The sequence below is a fragment of the Coffea arabica genome, chromosome 9c (assembly GCF_036785885.1).
Source record: "Coffea arabica cultivar ET-39 chromosome 9c, Coffea Arabica ET-39 HiFi, whole genome shotgun sequence".
Classification (NCBI taxonomy): Eukaryota; Viridiplantae; Streptophyta; class Magnoliopsida; order Gentianales; family Rubiaceae; genus Coffea; species Coffea arabica.
The window spans coordinates 21,629,270-21,649,434 of NC_092326.1; the positions used below are offsets into that span (position 1 = coordinate 21,629,270).

General features: G+C 41.6%; 1 protein-coding gene across 1 annotated transcript; it reads left to right on the forward strand.

Moving 5' to 3' along the window:
- The first annotated feature begins 11,818 nt into the window (after positions 1 to 11,818).
- Positions 11,819 to 16,522, forward strand: LOC140014142 (uncharacterized). The gene is made up of 4 exons (XM_072064550.1): positions 11,819 to 13,168; positions 13,679 to 13,788; positions 14,638 to 15,568; positions 15,917 to 16,522. The coding sequence occupies exons 1-4, from the start codon at positions 11,819 to 11,821 to the stop codon at positions 16,520 to 16,522; spliced, it is 2,997 nt and encodes a 998-aa protein (XP_071920651.1).
- Positions 16,523 to 20,165: the final 3,643 nt, after the last annotated feature.

Genomic DNA, 20,165 nt, shown 5'->3' on the forward strand with positions numbered 1-20,165 from the left:
GGAAACAACCAAGACAGATTTAGGACTTGACAAACCCAAGCACTTGAGCTACGAATTTAGAAGACTAAAACAGATCTAAAAACAATAAAAAAGGATATTCGTGATACCTCTAACCAGCTCTGATGCCAGCTGATGCGAGCGACGGAAGCTATTTCGGATCTAGAGGAACACGATGAAGATTTGATGGAGTTGAACCCGAACTTGGACCACTCAAGAACAGATTTAACGGTAGAGGACGCCACAATCAAGTATGTGTGCTTGATTGATAAGTCACGAACAGCCTAGGATCAGCTCTAGGATGTTCAACTTAGCTTTCACAAGCTAAGGGAATTTGCCACAAGGAATGGACGAAATTCTGGAAATTTTATTCAATACTCTCAAAAACTCCATGTAACATGCGACTTCAGGCTACTTATAGCCGTGACTAAGACCTAATAGACTGGAAAAATAACAAGGAAAGTTCGGCCAGCCCCTTGGGCCTTCACTTGACCGAAAGCTAGCCCAACTAACTATAGATCATAAGCGAGACCCCCGTACGGCTCAGCGAGGGTACTTACTGCGGCTCAGCCCGCCGTTTGGAGCTTGAACACTTGCATCTTCAATTGTAAGCAGCATTTTAGTAGTCGTGCAAGGATGTTCCAACTCAATTCCTTCAATGCCCGGTTTCTCTTGGGTTTGGATGGCACGTACCAAGGCTTGGAGGGACTCCTTGAATCTCTTAGCTCGTCCTCGTGTCACTGGGCCTTGGGGCACCTTCACAGGGTCTACTTGTACACTTTGGGCCTCGTGCTCAACCGCATCAGACTGCCTTTAGCTTCCTCCTTTGACGGTCTTGTTCACACTCTCTTTGCAACTTGAGTTGGTTGCATTTGCCATCATGTAAGAGTGTGTACTTGTTTGCCCTTCCGTCGAATGTGACGTGTTTGTTAAATTGCCAGGGCCTCCCCAAAATGACATAGGTAGCATGCATAGGCACGACGTCACAAACAACTTCATCGGTGTATGTTCCAATGATAAATGGGATGCGTACCTGTTTGAAGACACGTACCTCTCCATCCTCACTTAGCCATTGGAGGCGATAAGGGTGTCGATGTTTAGTAGTTGGAAGCCCTAGACTCTCAACCATGAGTAAGCTTGCCACGTTCCTGCAACTCTCTCCGTCGATGATGAGGCTACACACCTTGTCTCCTACTTTGCAACGGGTGTAAAATAGGTTCTCTCTTTGTAGTTGCTCGTCCTCCTTAACTCGAGCAATTAGCCCTCGTCGTGCTACCAAGCATCCTACTTCTCCTTTCGTAGGCGAGCAATCTTCCTCAACTGAGTCTTCATCCAGGCAGTCGCCTTTGATTAGTTCAGGCATCTCCTCACAGTCATCATCATCGGACACGATCTCGCCGTTGTGAGTGATTAGCATGACCTGTTGGTTCAGACATTGAGACTGAATATGTCCAAACCCTTGGCACTTAAAGCATTTGATGTCCCTACTCCTAGTCTTAGGAGTCTCATGCAGTGCCTTCGAAGTAGACCTGGATACATCGGTAACCTTGTTAGGGGTAGAATTGGAATTTCGGTTAGGCACATTACCTTGAATTCGGCTCGAAGAAGTTGATGCTGCCGAATATCCAGCTTCATGGGTCGCCCTCCGTGGTTGGTTGCCCTTCCATGAGGTTGAGTTGGAAGACTGGAAGGTACGAGCTCCTCACCTCAGTTTCTTTCCCCTCTCGGCCTTGATAGCGAGTTCAAAAAGGTCTTGCATATCCACATAGTGTTGGAGTTCCAAGGCTTCTTGAAGGTCTAGGTTGAGACCTCGAAGAAACCTAGCCATGGTCGCTTCGCTATCTTCTTGAAGGTTCGCCCTCATCATGGCCATCTCGATCTCCTTGTAATAGTCCTCCACACTCATGTTGCCTTGAGTGAGGGTTTGCAATTTGGAGTGGAGATCTCGGTTGTAGTAGCTTGGAACGAAATGCTTACGCATCAATGCCTTGAGCTCTCGCCAAGTTCGGATTTGCGGTTCCCCCATTCTTCTCCTATGGGTTCTTACTTGGTCCCATCAAACTAGGACGTAGTCGGTGAACTCAACAGTGGTTATACGTTCCTCGATCAACTTGTTTCGAGACACGTAGCACGTTTGCCCAAAGATCTAGCGAGGTTGTCCTACGCTTGGATTGCGGAACCTTAAATCAACACGGGCGACACGAGTTGGTTTAAAGCGGTAGAACGACACTCCAATGAAGGTGAGTACTCCAAGGGAATAGGTCGGTTGGACAATCCAGGACAGGACGCAGGATTGCTCAAGAACCCTTGCCAAAGCAAGTTATAGGCAAGAATTCTCTTGTAGGAAGAAAACGAAAATACTAAGAATTTTATTCATAAAACTTGTGTACCCTTAATGCTTACAAAGCAAGCCTTTATATAGGCACAACTAATGAAACCCTGAAACCCTAATATCAAAAAGCTAGATGGTCGGCCACTCCTTGGACAAGGTGGGCTAGTTCATGGACTCAATTAAAAAAAAGGGCCTAGTGGTTCGGCCATCCTTAAACAAAGGTGGGCCGAATCCTTGGCTAACAAAAAGGACTAATATAAACTTAAGACTCCTAACACTAAGGCCTAATCGGCCATGGCCCACTTGGCTCTTCACGGGCTCTCTTTACGGGCTTGGATCATCGTGTAGACAACTGGATTATCACCTTCCAAGCCTTCAATGTCTTGATGGACTCTTTGTTGGTTTTGAACATTCCTTGAATTGCTTAGCCCATGCACGTGTAACTGGGCCCAATGGTACTTGAACTGGGTCATTGCGTGGGCCAAGGTTTGTGCACACATCAGTCCCCTCCTCTTAAGAAGAATTTGTCCTCAAATCTAAATGGGGATGAAAGATACTAACAAGAGTTTGGAGGTCAGCCACGTTGGGAACAAATGAAAGGTCACGAGCCAAGTTAAATGTCGTTTGGTCAGCTTCATGAGGCTCTCAAACAAGGACATTTGCCAAGGTAGGAAGGCTCGTGTATAAGGCTTGTGAACGTTCCATGTTGCAACCCAAAGCTTTCCAATCAGCCTTCGCCCATGGATTGTCATATCATCACCATTCTTATGCGCAAGATAAGGATCTTCATAATGATGCTCATGGGAGCAAGAGAAATTCCGAATCGGGTTGTTGAAGGTGGTATGATTCTTGCCTGGTGGTCATTGACTTGGCACAACTTGCCTATCTGGAGGTGGAACATTGAACCAATCGGGTTGCACTTCCCTAGAAGCACGAACCAGTGAGGTAAGATAGCATTCGGATCTTGATTGACACACTTGTGTGCATCACCCAACATAAGCGGCGGTAACGAAATGAAGTTCACTCCATACAAATCACATGCATTCGCGCAACATGCAGTTGGAACAAGCAGGAAATCAGGTTGCAACACTTTAGTCATAGTCGGAAAAATTTGGACAACTTTACAACCTACAAACACAAAATAACCTTCAACTTGAAACAATTCAGAAATTGGATAAAGAAAGGATGGGACATTATTAACTAAATGGTAAGAAGGTGTAGAACAAGATTTAAATGAGAAAACTCCCTTTGACACTTCAATATTCCTTCCACCAATTGATTCAACTTGAGATTCCAGTGCTAGTCCTTGACACTTCTCATCAACACCTACATAAGAGCAACAAGAGTTAGTGCTAGTAACATGCACAAAATAAGGCCAAGGTGATGAATGAACCAGAGGTAAAGAACAAGAAGTAGAATCTGGAATTTCTCTTTTAAGATGAGCTTGAATCAATCCTCCAATGGCACAGACAGATTTGAATGGACATTGTTCCATGAATTGATACCAAAGAGATTTAGTTCCTAGAAGACAAACTCCATGGAAACTCACAAAGTGTCCAAATGACTTCGGGATGGAACATGCCATGACCAACTCTACTTGACTTTGTTTAACCTGCACAAAAGAAGAGGTACTAAACAAAGCACATGTTAGCGTGTTAGCAAAACTTTCAACTTTTGTGAACATGGCCAACTCCTCCTCTAAGGCCAAAGTATTCGTGCCTTTTCCCACTTTATTCTTCTTGGACATTTGTTCATTCATTGCACTTGAGTTCGGATTTTCATTGTCTAGCTCATGTGCATGGCTCAGTTGTAACTCATTCATTTTTGGCTCTTCAATCAACGAGGGGCTAGGATGAATTTTCCCTTTCTTATCACCGGTTGACACATGATTAAGTTGCTCCAAGTGGGAATCCAACACTTGGCTAAGTCTTTCCATCATAGAATCAACCAATGCTTTGGTCCGACTTCGGAATTCATTCTTTGCTTCACGAAGCTTTGACTCAATTTGTGAATTCTCAAACTCCTCGTCTTGATTGTCACGACACTTCTTAGATGAACCTCGTTTGCTTGAAGTTGACCTCGATTTAGATGCTCTACGCAAACTGCTTTGCTCCTTCTTATACTCATCACAATCTTGTTTATACCTTTCATATACACACAAAGCACGGTGGCGTTGCATCCTCTCCCGGAGTGAATGATACCCACGTTGTGAACTGGATTGCATGGAACTAGAGTTCTTGGGGGTACTTCGCTTGGGACCTCTCCTCTTGAAAGGTTCAGTCACCACGAAGTCATGATTGTATGAGCAAGATTCAACTCCAGTGGGCATGACTATGTGACCTGCAAAATGGTTAGTAGAGCAAAGGAATTTTCCTTCCATACACAAGCTCACACATGTACACTCTACTCTCGTGTATCACTCATCCTCGTGTGTATCACTCAAAGCACTCTAATGGACTTACCAAAATACCTTTACCTGCCAGATTAGGTAGTTGAGAAATGTTGCTCAAGTCCAGTAATGGGTCACCAACTTACCCACAAGAGTAATCAGGAGTATGGGACAAATACGAGTGGAAACGAGGTGAGATGGACAAATTTGGAAGGGATATTGTTGGTGGTCAGCAATGGAATGTGCGACACAAAGGAAAAGGAAACCCTAGCTTCCTAAGGTGTAGGAGTGGTTTCCTAAAGTGGCTGAGAGAATATAGGAGAGTTTTCCTAAAATGGATGAGAGAATATAGGAAAGTTTCCTAAAATGGATGAGAGAATAGAGGAGAATTTCCTAAGGTGGATGAGAGAATATAGGAGAGTTTCCTAAAACGAATGAGAGAATATAGGAAAGTTTCCTAAAATGGATGAGAGTTTCCTAAAACGAATGAGAGAATATAGGAAAGTTTCTTAAAATGGATGAGAGAATATAGGAAAGTTTCCTAAAATGGATGAGAGTTTCCTAAAACGGATGAGAGAATATAGGAAAGTTTCCTAAAATGGATGAGAGAATATAGGAGAATTTCCTAAAGATAGGGAAGGTTTCCAAAAAATTAGGAGGGAAGGTAGGAGAGTTATCCAAGTTATTTACTTAGTTTCCTAATTGATTTTGGGAAAACAAGTTGGTTTTGGAAACTCTTTAGAAACCCCTTTCTTGCACAACCTTTAGGAACTTCCAAATCCCAACCCTAGCAGATTTCGGATTTCCTCCCAAAACCCTACACCAAGCGGCTTATTAATTTTCCATGCCCAAGCCGTCACCTTCACAATAATAAATTCGCCCTTGAATTTTTCAAGATACAAGGCAAGTCGGCTGCTCTCTTCCAAGATTCAAGATCAAGAACCTCAAGAAGAGGTAGGCCAAAACTTTTGAGTGCCTTTCTTTGTGCAATTTCTGTTTTGAGGGAGCAAAATTACGATGCAAGACTGTTTGGCAAAAAAGATTCACTTCCCCCTACCGTAGGCCTCTTTTTTTCTTCCTACCCGAATGTCTCTCCTCCTTTCTTTTTCGCTTCTTTTTTTTTTTTTTTTAACAAACGAATAACACCAACAACCTGACCGATCTGGAATGAAAATTCCAGATTTGGTTCGGTCCACAAGGCACAAGTAACGGTCAATAATCCCTCAAGAATTCCCACGCAAGTTTCAAGACTTCAAGAATTTCCAGTTTTGATTTCAAGAAACTCAAGAAACCCTAGATTCTTGTAGGTTTCCTTCAAGATTCGCAAGTACCAACTAAATTAACCACAAATCAGATTTGGAAATTAAGAAAACCACTTGGATGACTCGAGAATCGACTTGGACAGATTTGGAAACAAGGGACCCTTGCGCAAGCGAAAACCCTAGCCGCCACTACTATAAGTTTCGTTGTTCCCTTGTTGAACACGGACATGTTGGCTCTAACAACCACAACACACGACTCTGGATAGAAGTTGGACACAAGATATGGTCAGATTGTCAAGGCAATAAACGACGCATGCATGGACAGATTTTGATTCCATCACGACGCCTCAACAACACAAGCAAGTTCGGGCAGAATTTAGCGAGTGGTTTTGCAAAACAACATGGAAACAACGTTGGCCAGATTTAGCACAACTAACGGACAGAAATTTGGTGAAGAATGGCAGCACTCAATGGACCGAATTACTTCAAACAACAAGACACAAATGGCGGACAGAATTTTCAACGCTAAAGCCACAATAACATCTAACGGTCAGGATTTTTTTTTTTTGATATAATGCACAACAAGGGCGGACAGATTAGGGCTAGACTCAATGACACGAACACAAACGACACAAACAGATTTTTTTTGACGGAACACAAGCACAAGACATGGATAGAATTTTCTCAACGAAAAAATGGCGCAACAAGAATAACAACTACAACGAACTGAATTTTTTTTGTGTAAAACAAGGCAGCGGAAACAAGGAAAACTAAGACAAAACTACGGATATAACGGAAGAAACCTCTACCAAAGCTCTGAAGCCAACTGATACGTTCCTCGATCAACTTGTTTCGAGACACGTAGCACGTTTGCACAAGGATCTAGCGAGATTGTCCTACGCTTGGATTGCGGAACCTTAAATCAACACGAACGACACGAGTTGGTTTAAAGCGGTAGAACGACGCTCCAATGAAGGTGAGTACTCCAGGGGAATAGGTCAGTTGGACAATCCAGGACAGGACGCAGGATTGCTCAAGAACCCTTGCCAAAGCAAGTTATAGGCTCGAATTCTCTTGTAGGAAGAAAACTAAAATACTAAGAATTTTATTCATAAAACTCGTGTACCCTTAATGCTTACAAAGCAAGCCTTTATAGGCACAACTAATGAAACCCTGAAACCCTAATATCGAAAAGCTAAATGGTCGGCCACTCCTTGGACAAGGTGGGCTGGTCCATGGACTCAATAAAAAAAAGGGCCTAGTGGTTCGGCCATTCTTAAACAAAGGTGGGCCGAATCTTTGGCTAACAAAAAGGACTAATATAAACTTAAGACTCCTAACACTAAGGCCTAATCGGCCATGGCCCACTTGGCTCTTCACGGGCTCTCTTTGCGGGCTTGGATCATCGTGTAGACAACTAGATTATCACCTTCCAAGCATTCAATGTCTTGATGGACTCCTTGTTGGTTTTGAACATTCCTTGAATTGCTTAGCCCGTGCACGTGTGACTGGGCCCAATGGTACTTGAATTGGGTCATTGCGTGGGCCAAGGTCTGTGCACACATCAAGTGGCGACTTTGACTTTTTGTTCCTCGCTATAATCGTAGCAGTCAAAGACCATTTCGATGCGGCCTTACCATTCCAAGTACGCCTTAGGGTCACTCTTGCCTTTGAACGCAGGTACTTGAATCTGAAGCCCCTTTAGTTTGTTTTTGGGCGTGTCCCTTCGATGCTTCTCCAATTTCTCCTCATCCTCACTAGCGGAGTAGTCTTCACTGTTGGCCGTTTTGGTACCTCGGTTGCTCCGGTTGTGAGATCTAGAACGAGAGCCTCGTGTGAGACTCTTGGACATCTCCTCAAAGCGGGTGTGCATCTCCTCCATTTGTTATTCACTGATGCACCTAAGCTCATTCTTCATTGCGGTGAACAACAATGAGTAGTCGGTGGTTGCTTGTTGTTGCTCCATGTTTCTCGCAGTGTCCTGCAAAAGGTTAGTAACAAGGCAAAAATACAAGTATATTCTCACTTCACTCCCTTAGTGTATCACTTACTCTCATGTGTGGTACTCAAATCGCTCTATTAGGCTTACCAAGTACCTTTACCTGTTGGTTTAGGTAGTTGAGAAATGCTGCTCGAGTCCAATGATTATCACCAACTTACCCTCAAGAGTATTCATGAATGCCGGACACAATTGGGTGAGATTTTGGGAAGGAATGTACGAGATTTGAAGGGTTATGGGTGGCGGGCAGATTTGGAAATAGCACTAAGGAAGGAAACCCTAGATTTCCTAAGATGTAGGAGAGGTTCCTAAAAGGTAGGAGTGAAAGTAGGGGTGGTTCCCAAAAGCAAGGAGAAAAAATAGAAAAGTGTCCAAGTGGATCAAAGAGTTATCCAAGTAAACAAGTTGGTTTTGGGAAACTCTTTGAAAAACCTTTCTTGCACAACCTTTGGAAACTTCCCAAATCCCTCCCAAGTAGGCTAGCAAACCAGATTTGGTGTCAACCTTTGCCAACTGAAAATTTCCACTTTTTCTCCTTGAAAACCCTTCCCAAAGTCGGCTATAAAATTCTCTCTCATAGCCGCAACTTTGTCCGAGAACTCCAAGTGACTCGGCCCCTTCACACTTCAAAGAACAAAATAACTCGGCTCCTCCCCTCTCTTTGCAAGACAAGGCAGCCTTGGTTCTTGTTTCAAGACAATGGCCTCCCAAGATAGTGTGAGTAATGTCACTCAAGGATCCCCCTAACGGGCTGTTCAAGAAACTCCCACGCAGTTTAGTCCTAAACCAAGAAAGCCCCGTATGAATGCAAGATCATACAAGAAACTCTTTATTTGAAGAGAGGTGCAAGATTTCAAGAAACAAGATGGTCAAGATTTTCAAGAACCTCAAAGGGTGGTTCAAGTGATCAAGGCTCAAGGTGATCAAGAATTTCAAGAAGAGGTAGGCCAAAACTTTTGAGTTTCTTTCTTTTGTTTGTTTGAATTTTTCTGGTTGGCTTAGAAACAATATGTAATGGTTGTTGTCTTGGCAATAAAAGAGCCAAGTTCTTCCTTTCTTCTTGTTCGGCCTTGTTCCACCCTAATTGCTTTCTTCTTTTCTTTCGATTCTTTTTTTTTTTTTGACTTAACCAACAACACAAGTACCCAGCCAAGTAGTAAAAATTCCAGAAATAATCCCGCTAATGAGGAGGGGCTCAAGGCTGCTCAAACTTCTAGTGCTCAGGTCTTACAAATACCCAGTGGTCCAATGACAGGAGCGCGTGCTAGAAGAATTCAAGAATCACTTCAAGCTCTTGTTTGCACGATTCAAGAACGAGTTGGTGATGACTTGAGGACCATTGAAGGATTACATAATGGAGAAACTACTCCATACACTTTGCTTCAAATGGAAGAACCAAGTGAAGACTAGTTCACAGAATACTAGCTTGTTAATTAGGGTTTTTTTTTATTATTACCATTATTAGCTGTGTGTTAGCATTAATAACTTCGGTCAATTTCACCTCACTTGGCCGAATTCAGGGTCTTAATTTTAGTCAATTAGTTGTTAGATATTTTCACCCTTAATGAAGGGCAAGGTCGTCCATTGGACATTCTAGGGTTGAGTCTTGTAAGGCTATATATAGCCTAGCTTTTCATTCATTAAGGGGACAATTCAGATTTTTATAAAATATACATGAGTTTATTCACTCTCTCTGTCTCAAGAGAATTTCCTTTGAATACTTGAGAATTAATCTCAAGTTGTTCATCGAACTTATCAATCAAGTAGTCTCCTTGATTGTGGCGTTCTTCTAACTATACTTTTGGTTCACTAAACTTGCTAGTCTTGGGTTAAGGAATCTCCTTAGCTCGTGACTTGTGATTCTAGAAGGGTCAAAGTTCCGCAAATCCACTCAACTTGGTGTTCGTCTAGATCCGTCTCACATCAGTTGGTATCAGAGCTAGTCGACGACATCAAGTATCCCGTTGAGGTTCTTTGTTTTTCTTCTCTTTTCTTTCTTCGTAAATTTTCTAGTATTTTCTTCAAATCTGGTCGTGTCTTTCCTTGTGTCAATCCGTGTGACAATTACAAAAAAAAAAAAAAAAAAAAGAAAACAGCCGCATCTTATTTGTTTCCTTGTTGCATCGTTATTGAATTTTTCTCTTTTGCTTCGTGTCCACTTCGTGCATTACTTGGTGCGTGAATCTTTCTTGAAATCTACCTTCAAGTGTAGCCGTGTTTTGTTCCTTGCATATTCTGTTTAAATATCAAAAAAAAAAAAAATTCGACGACTAGGGTTTTTTCACTTGCAACTAGGCTTCCTTTGGGCGCAAGTCTTGCCAAATCTGTCCAAACTTTAGTTTACTCCACCAAGTTGTTCTAGTTAATTTCCTAAACTGATTTTGTGGTTAAACTTGTTTGGGGTTGGAATCTTGAAGAAGGGCTACACTAATCTAGGATTTCTTGAAGTTCTTGTAAACTATCTAAGAGGTCCTTGTAACTCTTGGGAGATTCTTCTTAGCCTTGGAGAATTAGGGTTGCGAGTTGGAAATTGACCTTTATTTCTGGGAATTTTACTCCCAAAGCAGCCGAGTAGTTGAGTTATTCTTTAAGTCAAAAAAAAAAACAAAAACAAAAACAAAAACAAAAAGCAAAACAAAAAGGAAAAGAGAAAAGGCTTTTGGGTAGCAAACAACAAAGAAGGAAGCCGCATTTTTATTTGCCAAATTCTATCTTGTTGCAATTGTTCCAACAAACCAGAAAATTACATCAAGAAAAGAATACTCAAAAGTTTTGACCAACTTCCTCTTGAAGGTCTCCAACACTTGGTCTCTTGATTATTTGTATCACCCTTTGAGATTCTTGATCATCTTGATTCCTGAAGACTTGTACCTCCCTTCGTATAAAAAGTTTCTTGTACGCTCTTGCATCCATACAGGACTTCCTTGGTTTAGGAGTAAATTTCTTGGGAGTTTCTTGGGCAAGCCGCTGGGGGAATTCTTGTGTAACATCACTTGCATTATCTTGTGACGCCATTGCCTAGGACCAAGAGTCAAATCTGTCCTTGTGTGGTGCGAAGGGGAGGGGCCGAATTGCTTGTTCTTTGAGGGGGAGTAAGGAACGAAAAATTGGGAGCAAGGAAAGGGGAGTATAGCCGAGTTTTATGGAGGGTTTCTAGAAGCAAAATTCTGGAATTTTCAGAGGATAGTTTCGGTTGGAATAGGAAGCTACCAATATCTGTTTTGCACTTGGTTGACCAGCCGACATTAGGAAAGGATTAAGTAGAAGGAAATCTGGAAATTTTTTTGAAACAATTCTGATTTGGTATAGCCGATTTTGAGGAAGGTTAAGGGGTACGAAATCTGGAAATTTTGGGAACCAACTCTGCTTTCATTTAGGCTGACCTTAAGGAATTTTCCAAATAAGTACAACACCTAATTTGTTTCCAAAAATCAATTAGAAAATTAAGTAAACACATGGGAAACTCCATCATTGTACTTGGACATTTTTTTTTGTGTACATCAATTCTTTCCTCGTTCCATTCCTTGTCAAATTCATTACTTGAGCTCTCCGTTTCTACTTTTGTTCCTTGTTCCTTTGATACAATTGGGAGCTATTTGATTAAAGTTTGATTGAATTTCCTTGAGAAATTTCTGATTTCTTCAAAGGAAACAATCAAGTGGCTTGAGGAGTGAATTGGTAAGAGCATTAGAGTGACATAGGCACTTGAGTGAAAACACGAGAGGAGTGAAACACTTAAGGGAGCGAGTGAGGCCTTTTCTACTAAGAATTTGTCAAGTTTTGCAGGTTTCACCATGTCTCAGGAAAATGAACTTACCATTGCTCAATTATCACTTAAAATGGATGCTATGTGGAAGGAAATACAGAGGAGATTTGACCAAAGACTGGAAACGATCCATGAGCAGATTGATCAACTAAGTTCATCTAGGGTTTCTTCTAGGAAATCTAGGGGAAAATCCACCCTGGAGGAATCTAGTGACTCAAATGCCGATTCGGACCGTGAGGCATACGGGCAAGGGAGATCGAAGAGAAACACAAGAGCAATTGGTGGTGCAATCAAAGGGATTAAGATGAAGATTCCTCCATTCCAAGGCAAATCCGATCCGGATACATACCTTGAATGGGAGAGTCGGGTAGAGCTAGTATTCGATTGTAATGACTACACCGATGCACAAAAATTGAGACTTGCCATAGTAGAATTCACCGACTATACCATAGTTTGGTGGGAACAAGTGGCTACCAGCAGGAGAAGGTGTGGTGAACCACCTATAACCACTTGGACTGAGCTCAAGAGACTTATGAAGAAGCGATTTGTACCAAGTCACTACCATAGAGACTTGTACCAAAAACTTCAAACCTTGACGCAAGGTCAACGCTCAGTTGAGGACTACTACAAGGACATGGAAATCTCCATGTTGAGAGCTGATATTCAAGAAGATCGAGAGGCTACAATGGCAAGATTTCTCAGTGGTCTAAGGGTTGAAATAGCCGATCAACTTGAGCTTCAATACTATGTGGAGATAGACGATATGGTGGACAAGGCTATCAAGATTGAGCAAAGGCTCAAGCGGAGGGGTACCACCAGAAATTATAACACTAATCCACAACCATTTACTCGACCATTCCAGCCCAGGAGGGAGGAGAGAGGTCCGAACGCTTGGAACCCCCCAAAGCCGAAGCAAGATCAAGGGTCAAGCTCACGGCCACCTTTTACCAAAACCGACTCCAAGGTTGTTTCAAAGCCAACAATTGAAACTTCAAAACCTAGGAATCGTGACACCAAATGTTGGAGGTGTCAAGGAGTTGGGCATATTGCAAGCCAATGTCCAAACCCAAGGGCCATGCTTGTCCTACCAAATGGAGACATTGTCACTGATGATGAAGAGGAGGATTACAAAGACATGCCTCCCTTGGTTGAAGAGGAAGATGAGATAGAGGAAGTTCCAACTCAAGACAAAGTTGGATTGGTAGCAAGAAGGGCACTAGCTACTCAAGCTAGTAAAGATGAGCTTCAACGTGACAACATCTTTTACACTAGGTGCCATGTGACCAACAAGGTATGCAGCTTGGTGATTGACCCCGGAAGTTGCACTAATGTTGCTAGTGCATTGATGGTGGAGAAACTAAACTTGCCAACTAGTGAGCACCCCCGTCCCTACAAGCTTCAGTGGTTAAACAACAGTGGAGAGGTACGTGTTCATAAACAAGTTTTGGTTACTTTTCGCATTGGTAGGTATGAAGATGATGTTATGTGTGATGTAGTACCAATGCAAGCTGCACATATACTCTTAGGGCGTCCTTGGCAATTTGACAAAAGAGTCACTTTTGATGGTTTCTTGAACAAATACTCTTTCATGCATAATTGTAAAAAGATTACACTTGCACCTCTTACACCTCAACAAGTGCATGAGGATCAAGTTAGTCTACAAAAAGAGTATGACTTGCATGCTACCACCAAGAAGGACAACGCCAAAGCTAAGAAATTAGTGTTGGCTGACCCTTCTTCAAGCAAGTTGGATCACTCTCATTCGGCCTTCGAGCCCACACAGGAGAGAAAACCCAGCATGCTTGCCAAGGTAAAAGATGTGAGAAAGGCCTTGCATTCTAATCAGGTTTTATTTATTTTATTTGGCAAGGAATCCTTACTCACTAATGCTCTTGATGCTTCTTTGCCTAGTGTTATTACTAACCTCTTACAGGAGTATCAAGACGTCTTTCCTGAGGATATACCTAATGGTTTGCCTCCATTAAGGGGAATTAAACATCAAATTGATTTCATTCCTGGATCTTCCCTTCCAAACAAGGCACCGTATAGGACCAATCCTGAGGAAACCAAGGAGCAACAACGATAAGTGGTGGAATTGCTTAGTAAGGGTTGGATTCAAGAGAGTCTAAGCCCTTGTGCTGTACCAGTTCTACTTGTTCCAAAGAAAGACGGAGGATGGAGAATGTGCACTGATTGTAGGGCAATTAATGCCATCACGGTAAAGTACCGCCATCCCATACCTCGTTTGGATGACATGCTTGATGAATTACATGGTGCTATCATTTTTACTAAGATTGATTTGAAAAGTGGTTACCATCAAATTCGCATGAAAGAAGGAGATGAATGGAAAACTGCATTTAAAACAAAACATGGTCTTTATGAGTGGTTGGTCATGCCTTTTGGGCTAACCAATGCCCCAAGTACTTTTATGAGACTAATGAATCATGTTTTACGTTCTTTCATTGGTAAATTTGTGGTCGTTTACTTTGATGACATTTTGATCTATAGTAGGAGTCTAGATGAGCATGTTGTGCATTTACAAATGGTCCTAGATGCACTTCGCAAGGCGAGCCTCTACGCTAACCTTAAGAAGTGTACCTTTGGCACAAATCAATTGGTTTTCCTAGGCTACGTTGTAAGTGAGCAGGGAATTCATGTTGATCAAGAAAAGGTGAAGGCTATTAGTGAATGGCCAACCCCTACCAATGTAAGTGAGGTGAGAAGTTTCCATGGCTTGGCAAGCTTCTATAGGCGTTTTGTCAAGGATTTTAGCACAATTGCTGCCCCACTTACGTCAATTGTCAAGAAAGATGTGCAATTTCATTGGGGAGAGGAACGAGCTAAGTCTTTTCAATTACTTAAACACAAGCTCACACATGCACCTGTTCTTAGTTTACCTAATTTTGACAAAGCTTTCGAAGTAGAGTGTGATGCTTCTGGTATAGGTATTGGAGCTGTTTTACTCCAAGAGGGTCGCCCGGTTGCCTACTTTAGCGAGAAGTTGAATGGAGCTGCTCTAAACTACTCAACCTATGATAAGGAACTAATGGCCTTAGTGCGAGCTCTACAAACATGGCAACATTACCTTCGCCCTCGTGAGTTTGTCTTGCACACAGATCATGAGTCGCTCAAGCATATCAAGTCCCAAGACAAGTTGAGTAAGCGACATGCGAGATGGATTACCTTCATTGACAGTTTTACCTTTGTGATCAAATACAAGACAGGTAAGACGAATGTTGTGGCTGATGCACTCTCGCGAAGGTATGCACTTATCACTATATTAGATGCTAAGTTGCTTGGTTTTGAATTTCTTAAAGATCTTTATGCCACTGACTCAGATTTTGGTGAGATTTTTGTCTCCTTGCCACGACACTCTCGTGAGCATTATTTCATCTCTCAGGGGTTCTTATACTACAAGGACAAGCTTTGCATTCCCAAGAGCTCCATGCGCACACTGCTCGTAAGAGAATCTCATGGAGGAGGCCTAATGGGACACTTCGGCATTACCAAGACCTTAATGATCCTCCAAGAACATTTCTTCTGGCCACGCATGCGGAGTGACGTGGAACAACACATTGAAAGGTGCGTAACTTGTCACCAAGCGAAATCAAAGGTACACCCTTATGGACTCTATACACCTTTGCCAATTCCATATGAGCCATGGGTTGATCTGTCAATGGATTTTGTGCTTGGACTACCTAGGACTAGAAGAGGACATGATTCAATCTATGTGGTAGTCGACCGCTTCTCCAAAATGGCCCATTTTATTCCTTGTCTTAAAATAGATGATGCCAAGCATGTTGCAGATTTATTCTTTCGAGAGGTAGTTCGATTACATGGCATGCCACGCACTATTGTTTCTGATAGGGACGCCAAATTCCTTAGCTATTTTTGGAAAACCCTGTGGTGTAAACTAGGTACTAAATTACTATTTTCTACTTCTAGTCACCCACAAACTGATGGTCAAATCGAAGTGGTTAATAGGACTTTATCCACCCTATTGCGCGCAATTATTAAAAAGAACATTAAATCTTGGGAAGATTGCTTACCACATGTGGAATTTGCATACAATCGCATCGTTCATTCTGCTACACATTATTCACCTTTTGAAATTGTGTATGGCTTCAACCCTCTCACACCTTTGGATTTAACTCCTTTACCTGTTAATGAGAGAGTTAACTTGGATGGTAAGAACAAAGCTGCCTATGTGCGTGAGTTACACACTAAGGTGCGAGCCAACATCGAGAAGCGTACACTTCAATACATCCAAAGTGCCAACAAGGGGCGCCGCAAGATGGTCTTTGAGCCTGGCGATTGGGTATGGATACACATGCGCAAAGAGAGGTTCCCAGTCAAAAGGCGTAGTAAGCTACTTCCAATGGGAGATGGGCCATGCCAAGTCCTGGAGCGTATAAATGACAATGCCTACAAGCTTGAACTTCCAAGTGAGTATGGAGTACATGCTACTTTTAATGTATCTGACTTGAGTCCTTTTCATGCAGGCGATGAGTTTCATTTGGGGACAAATCGCCTTCAAGAGGAGGCGACTAATGAGGAGGGGCTCAAGACTGCTCAAACTTCTAGTGCTCAGGTCTTGCAAATACCCAGTGGTCCAATTACAAGAGCGCGTGCTAGAAGAATTCAAGAATCACTTCAAGCTCTTGTTTGCACGATTCAAGAACGAGTTGGTGATGACTTGAGGACCATTGAAGGATTACATAATGGAGAAACTACTCTATACACTTTGCTTCAAATGGAAGAACCAAGTGAAGACTAGTTCGCAGAATACTAGCTTGTTAATTAGGGTTTTTTTTTATTATTACCATTATTAGCTGTGTGTTAGCATTAATAACTTCGGTCAATTTCACCTCACTTGGCCGAATTCAGGGTCTTAATTTTAGTCAATTAGTTGTTAGATATTTTCACCCTTAATGAAGGGCAAGGTCGTCCATTGGACATTCTAGGGTTGAGTCTTGTAAGGCTATATATAGCCTAGCTTTTCATTCATTAAGGAGACAATTCAGATTTTTATAAAATATACGTGAGTTTATTCACTCTCTCTGTCTCAAAAGAATTTCCTTTGAATACTTGAGAATTAATCTCAAGTTGTTCATCGAACATATCAATCAAGTAGTCTCCTTGATTGTGGCGTTCTTCTAACTATACTTTTGGTTCACTAAACTTGCTAGTCTTGGGTTAAGGAATCTCCTTAGTTTGTGACTTGTGATTCTAGAAGGGTCAAAGTTCCGCAAATCCACTCAACTTGGTGTTCGTCTAGATCCGTCTCACATCACCCGCAACTCACACAATCGAATAGCCCAAACTCCAAGATCGTGCAAGCTACTTCCAAGAATTTCAAGAACTTCTAGGTGGTAACCAAGATCTTCAAGAAACTCTTAAAAATCTGTCCCAACCCAACAAGTTTTAACCAAAAATTCAGTTTAGAAAATTAATAAACACAACTTGGACGGCTCACAATGCATTTGAACAGATTTGGAAGGAAACAACAAAACCCTAGCCGCCTCTAGTTTTCGACTTTCTTGCAGCCCAAGGGACACTACGTGAGCAAGACAGGTTTGGGTAGGCTCAAGACAGAATTTTGCATGGCACCAATGCTCACAATACCTGCAAGCAGATTGCAACTCAACGTTCGCGACAAGGGTGGCTGCCGCACGCGTGATTTGTTTTTTCTCCTTCTTTTTTTTTCACAAGGAACTACACGGACAGAATACTTTGGACAGCAACACACAAAGAATACAGACAGAATTGAACAACAAAGTCATGACTGAATTGATGCAACAAGACACAAAAAATTGCGGACAGATTTTTTTTGACAAACGACGCAACAAAGGATATAACTAGACCAACAAAAAATTTTCCCTTTTTTTTTTGTAACAAGGCAGAAGAATCAACTAAAAACTAAGACAAAGCTACGGATATTATCCAATATTTTGACAAAGAAGGACTTCCAGTCTCATGGTTTCAAGATCCTATCTCTGGTCATGTCTACTTTGATGTTTGCAATGTTTGTGAGGAATGTTAATTGGAGAACATCCTTGATCTTGAATTACCAGATTTATCTCGTAAGAAAAGATCAAAGCTACAACAATTTGAGCCTCGACCATGCAAGCCAGATCTGGATCCACAAGATCCAGACACTGATAATTTTACTTCTCAGCGAAGTAAATTTAATGGTTATCAGATTCCTACTGAATGGATTCCTAAACCTTTTAAAAAGCCCACACCTCCTTCAAAAAAGGATCTTCATCCTTATTACCAAAAATGTCTTGACATTTTAGAAGAGGAGGCAAAGCAGCTTAAAAAAGAATGGAAACCAAAACCATTTTGCAAACCTGAACCATTAATCCCAGTTCATACTTCCCAGGTCCAAGAATGTTTCATATTTAGTGAAGCAGATTTTCCTAAACTAGAAACTTTCAACAAAAATGGTTCTAGACATACCCTAAAAATCCAAAATATATGCAGCTCTTACATCTATCCACAAGGATGTTTCAGCCGTAAAAGGAAAAGTTGACCAAATTGACAATACTGTGATAACTCAACATTCTCAGGTATCTCATATGATTGAAGTTTTTGAAAAAAGACTTCAAGAGCTGAAATATATTATGCCATCAGATCCATCTTCTTTAGCTGATTTTATCTTGAATAAGGAAAAAGAAATAAAATTTATTCAAAATCAGCTACAGGTTTTAAGAACAACAGGTCAAGTCCCTACATATGATGTAGTGTGACAGCCCCACCTCACCCTAAGGCAAGCCAAAGGGTTCGGCGGACCGTCTGCCCAATTCTCGCCAGGACTACGGAATCGATACACACAAACCTACCATAGCACGCGCGAAAGGATCCAAGGAAAACGAACAATCGGAAACTACATATATTTACATCGGAGTCTTGAATAAATGAACCAAAATACAAGTCAAAGTATATGTGCTACACAAAATACAATTAGGGTTTCAGTTACAGAGGAGCATAAGCAAGAGAAGTCCTACAACTAGCTCAACTCTTTTCTTCCAAAAATCTTGGTTTCAAAACATGGAAATCAAATAAGGGGTGAGCTTGCGCTCAATGAGGTACCAAAATAATATCAAGTAAAAATCATGGAACTTCATATTCAATTAGTCACATATGCAAATCAAATAAGGAATGAACAAACACCATAGATAGAAAGGATACGGGTGGCTCTCAGAAGCCAAATTCCCACTTGCTTCACCGAAGCTTGATCGAAAGAATAGTTGACACTCCGTCAACTTCCAAATGAAGTAACCAGTCCCGTCCAGTAGAGCACCACTTTACACCAAAATCCATCCACCAAACTTACCCCTACCGAGCCCGAATTCCAAACAAAAACAGAAGTGGTAATACTCGAGTATACCGGAATCAAAGGTCTCAATACCCAAAGATCCCAAAACAGACTACCGTGGTTCGTTATCTAATCGACCAGGCCCTTGCCGGCCCGACTCGAGTAACTAGCCACAGGTGTTGAGCTCAGAGGTCACAGAAAGGTCGTTGGATACAAGTTTCCAAACGACGTTCGAAAGATACAGATACAGATAACAGATTCCGATTCACACCAAAAATTGGCATATGAACAGACAAGAGAACGAGTGTGATAAAGTACACCCTCGTCTCAAACAAAATAATCAGATAGTTCAAACATTCATATCACAGATTGCATGTACAGAAATCGAGTTAAACAACAAGTGAGGGGAGTGGTACACTCACCAGTTCAAGTACAGGTCCTTCCAAAAATTTCCACCCAAAGTGGCCTAATCACCGTGAAACCCTAAGAATAACAAAGGTAAAACAGTTGGAATTTCCTCATCCAAAACCGAGTAAATAGGATGCACAACTGAGGTTCGATTGCTAGTCAGGTACCTCTCCAAGATATATATTAGTACGGGAAAAAATAAAAGACGGCTTAAGAATAAAAGAAAACGGTTGGTCCTAAGAACATACACGACTCTAAAACCCCTCACTCCTCTCAAAATCATACTTACAATGATGTATTAGCTCATATCTCAAGGTGAAATTGAAAGCGAGAATAATTCCAAGAAAACAGAATTTTTCCAGTTTTGCACACCCCTAATTGAAAGTCATATCTTAGGATTCTTAAGTCCGAAATTGGTAAAATTTACGCCGTTGGAAAATAGACTCAAAGGGGTAAAATTTCTCAGAAGACACATTTAGAAGATTCATATCACAAGACAATCAAATTTGAGCCTCAAATTGCTGTCTTAACCAGAAAAAAGCAGAACAGGTATACAATTTCAGTTAACTTTGAAAAATCACCATAAATCTCATAGACCAAACCAGAGACTGAAATTTACACGGATAATATCCCTGTGAATCTAGTTTAAAACACAACAAATGGAACTCCATTCCGATATTTTGACATCCAG

What these genes read in the sequence shown, in the direction of transcription:
- LOC140014142 (XM_072064550.1), top strand. Translation starts at nt 11,819, where the DNA reads ATGGATGCTATGTGGAAGGAAATACAGAGGAGATTTGACCAAAGACTG. An exon ending in GGTTAAACAACAGTGGAGAG is followed by an intron (nt 13,169 to 13,678) that starts GTACGTGTTCAT and finishes AACCTCTTACAG; the next exon opens with GAGTATCAAGACGTCTTTCC. An exon ending in CAGATTTATTCTTTCGAGAG is followed by an intron (nt 15,569 to 15,916) that starts GTAGTTCGATTA and finishes CCTGTTAATGAG; the next exon opens with AGAGTTAACTTGGATGGTAA.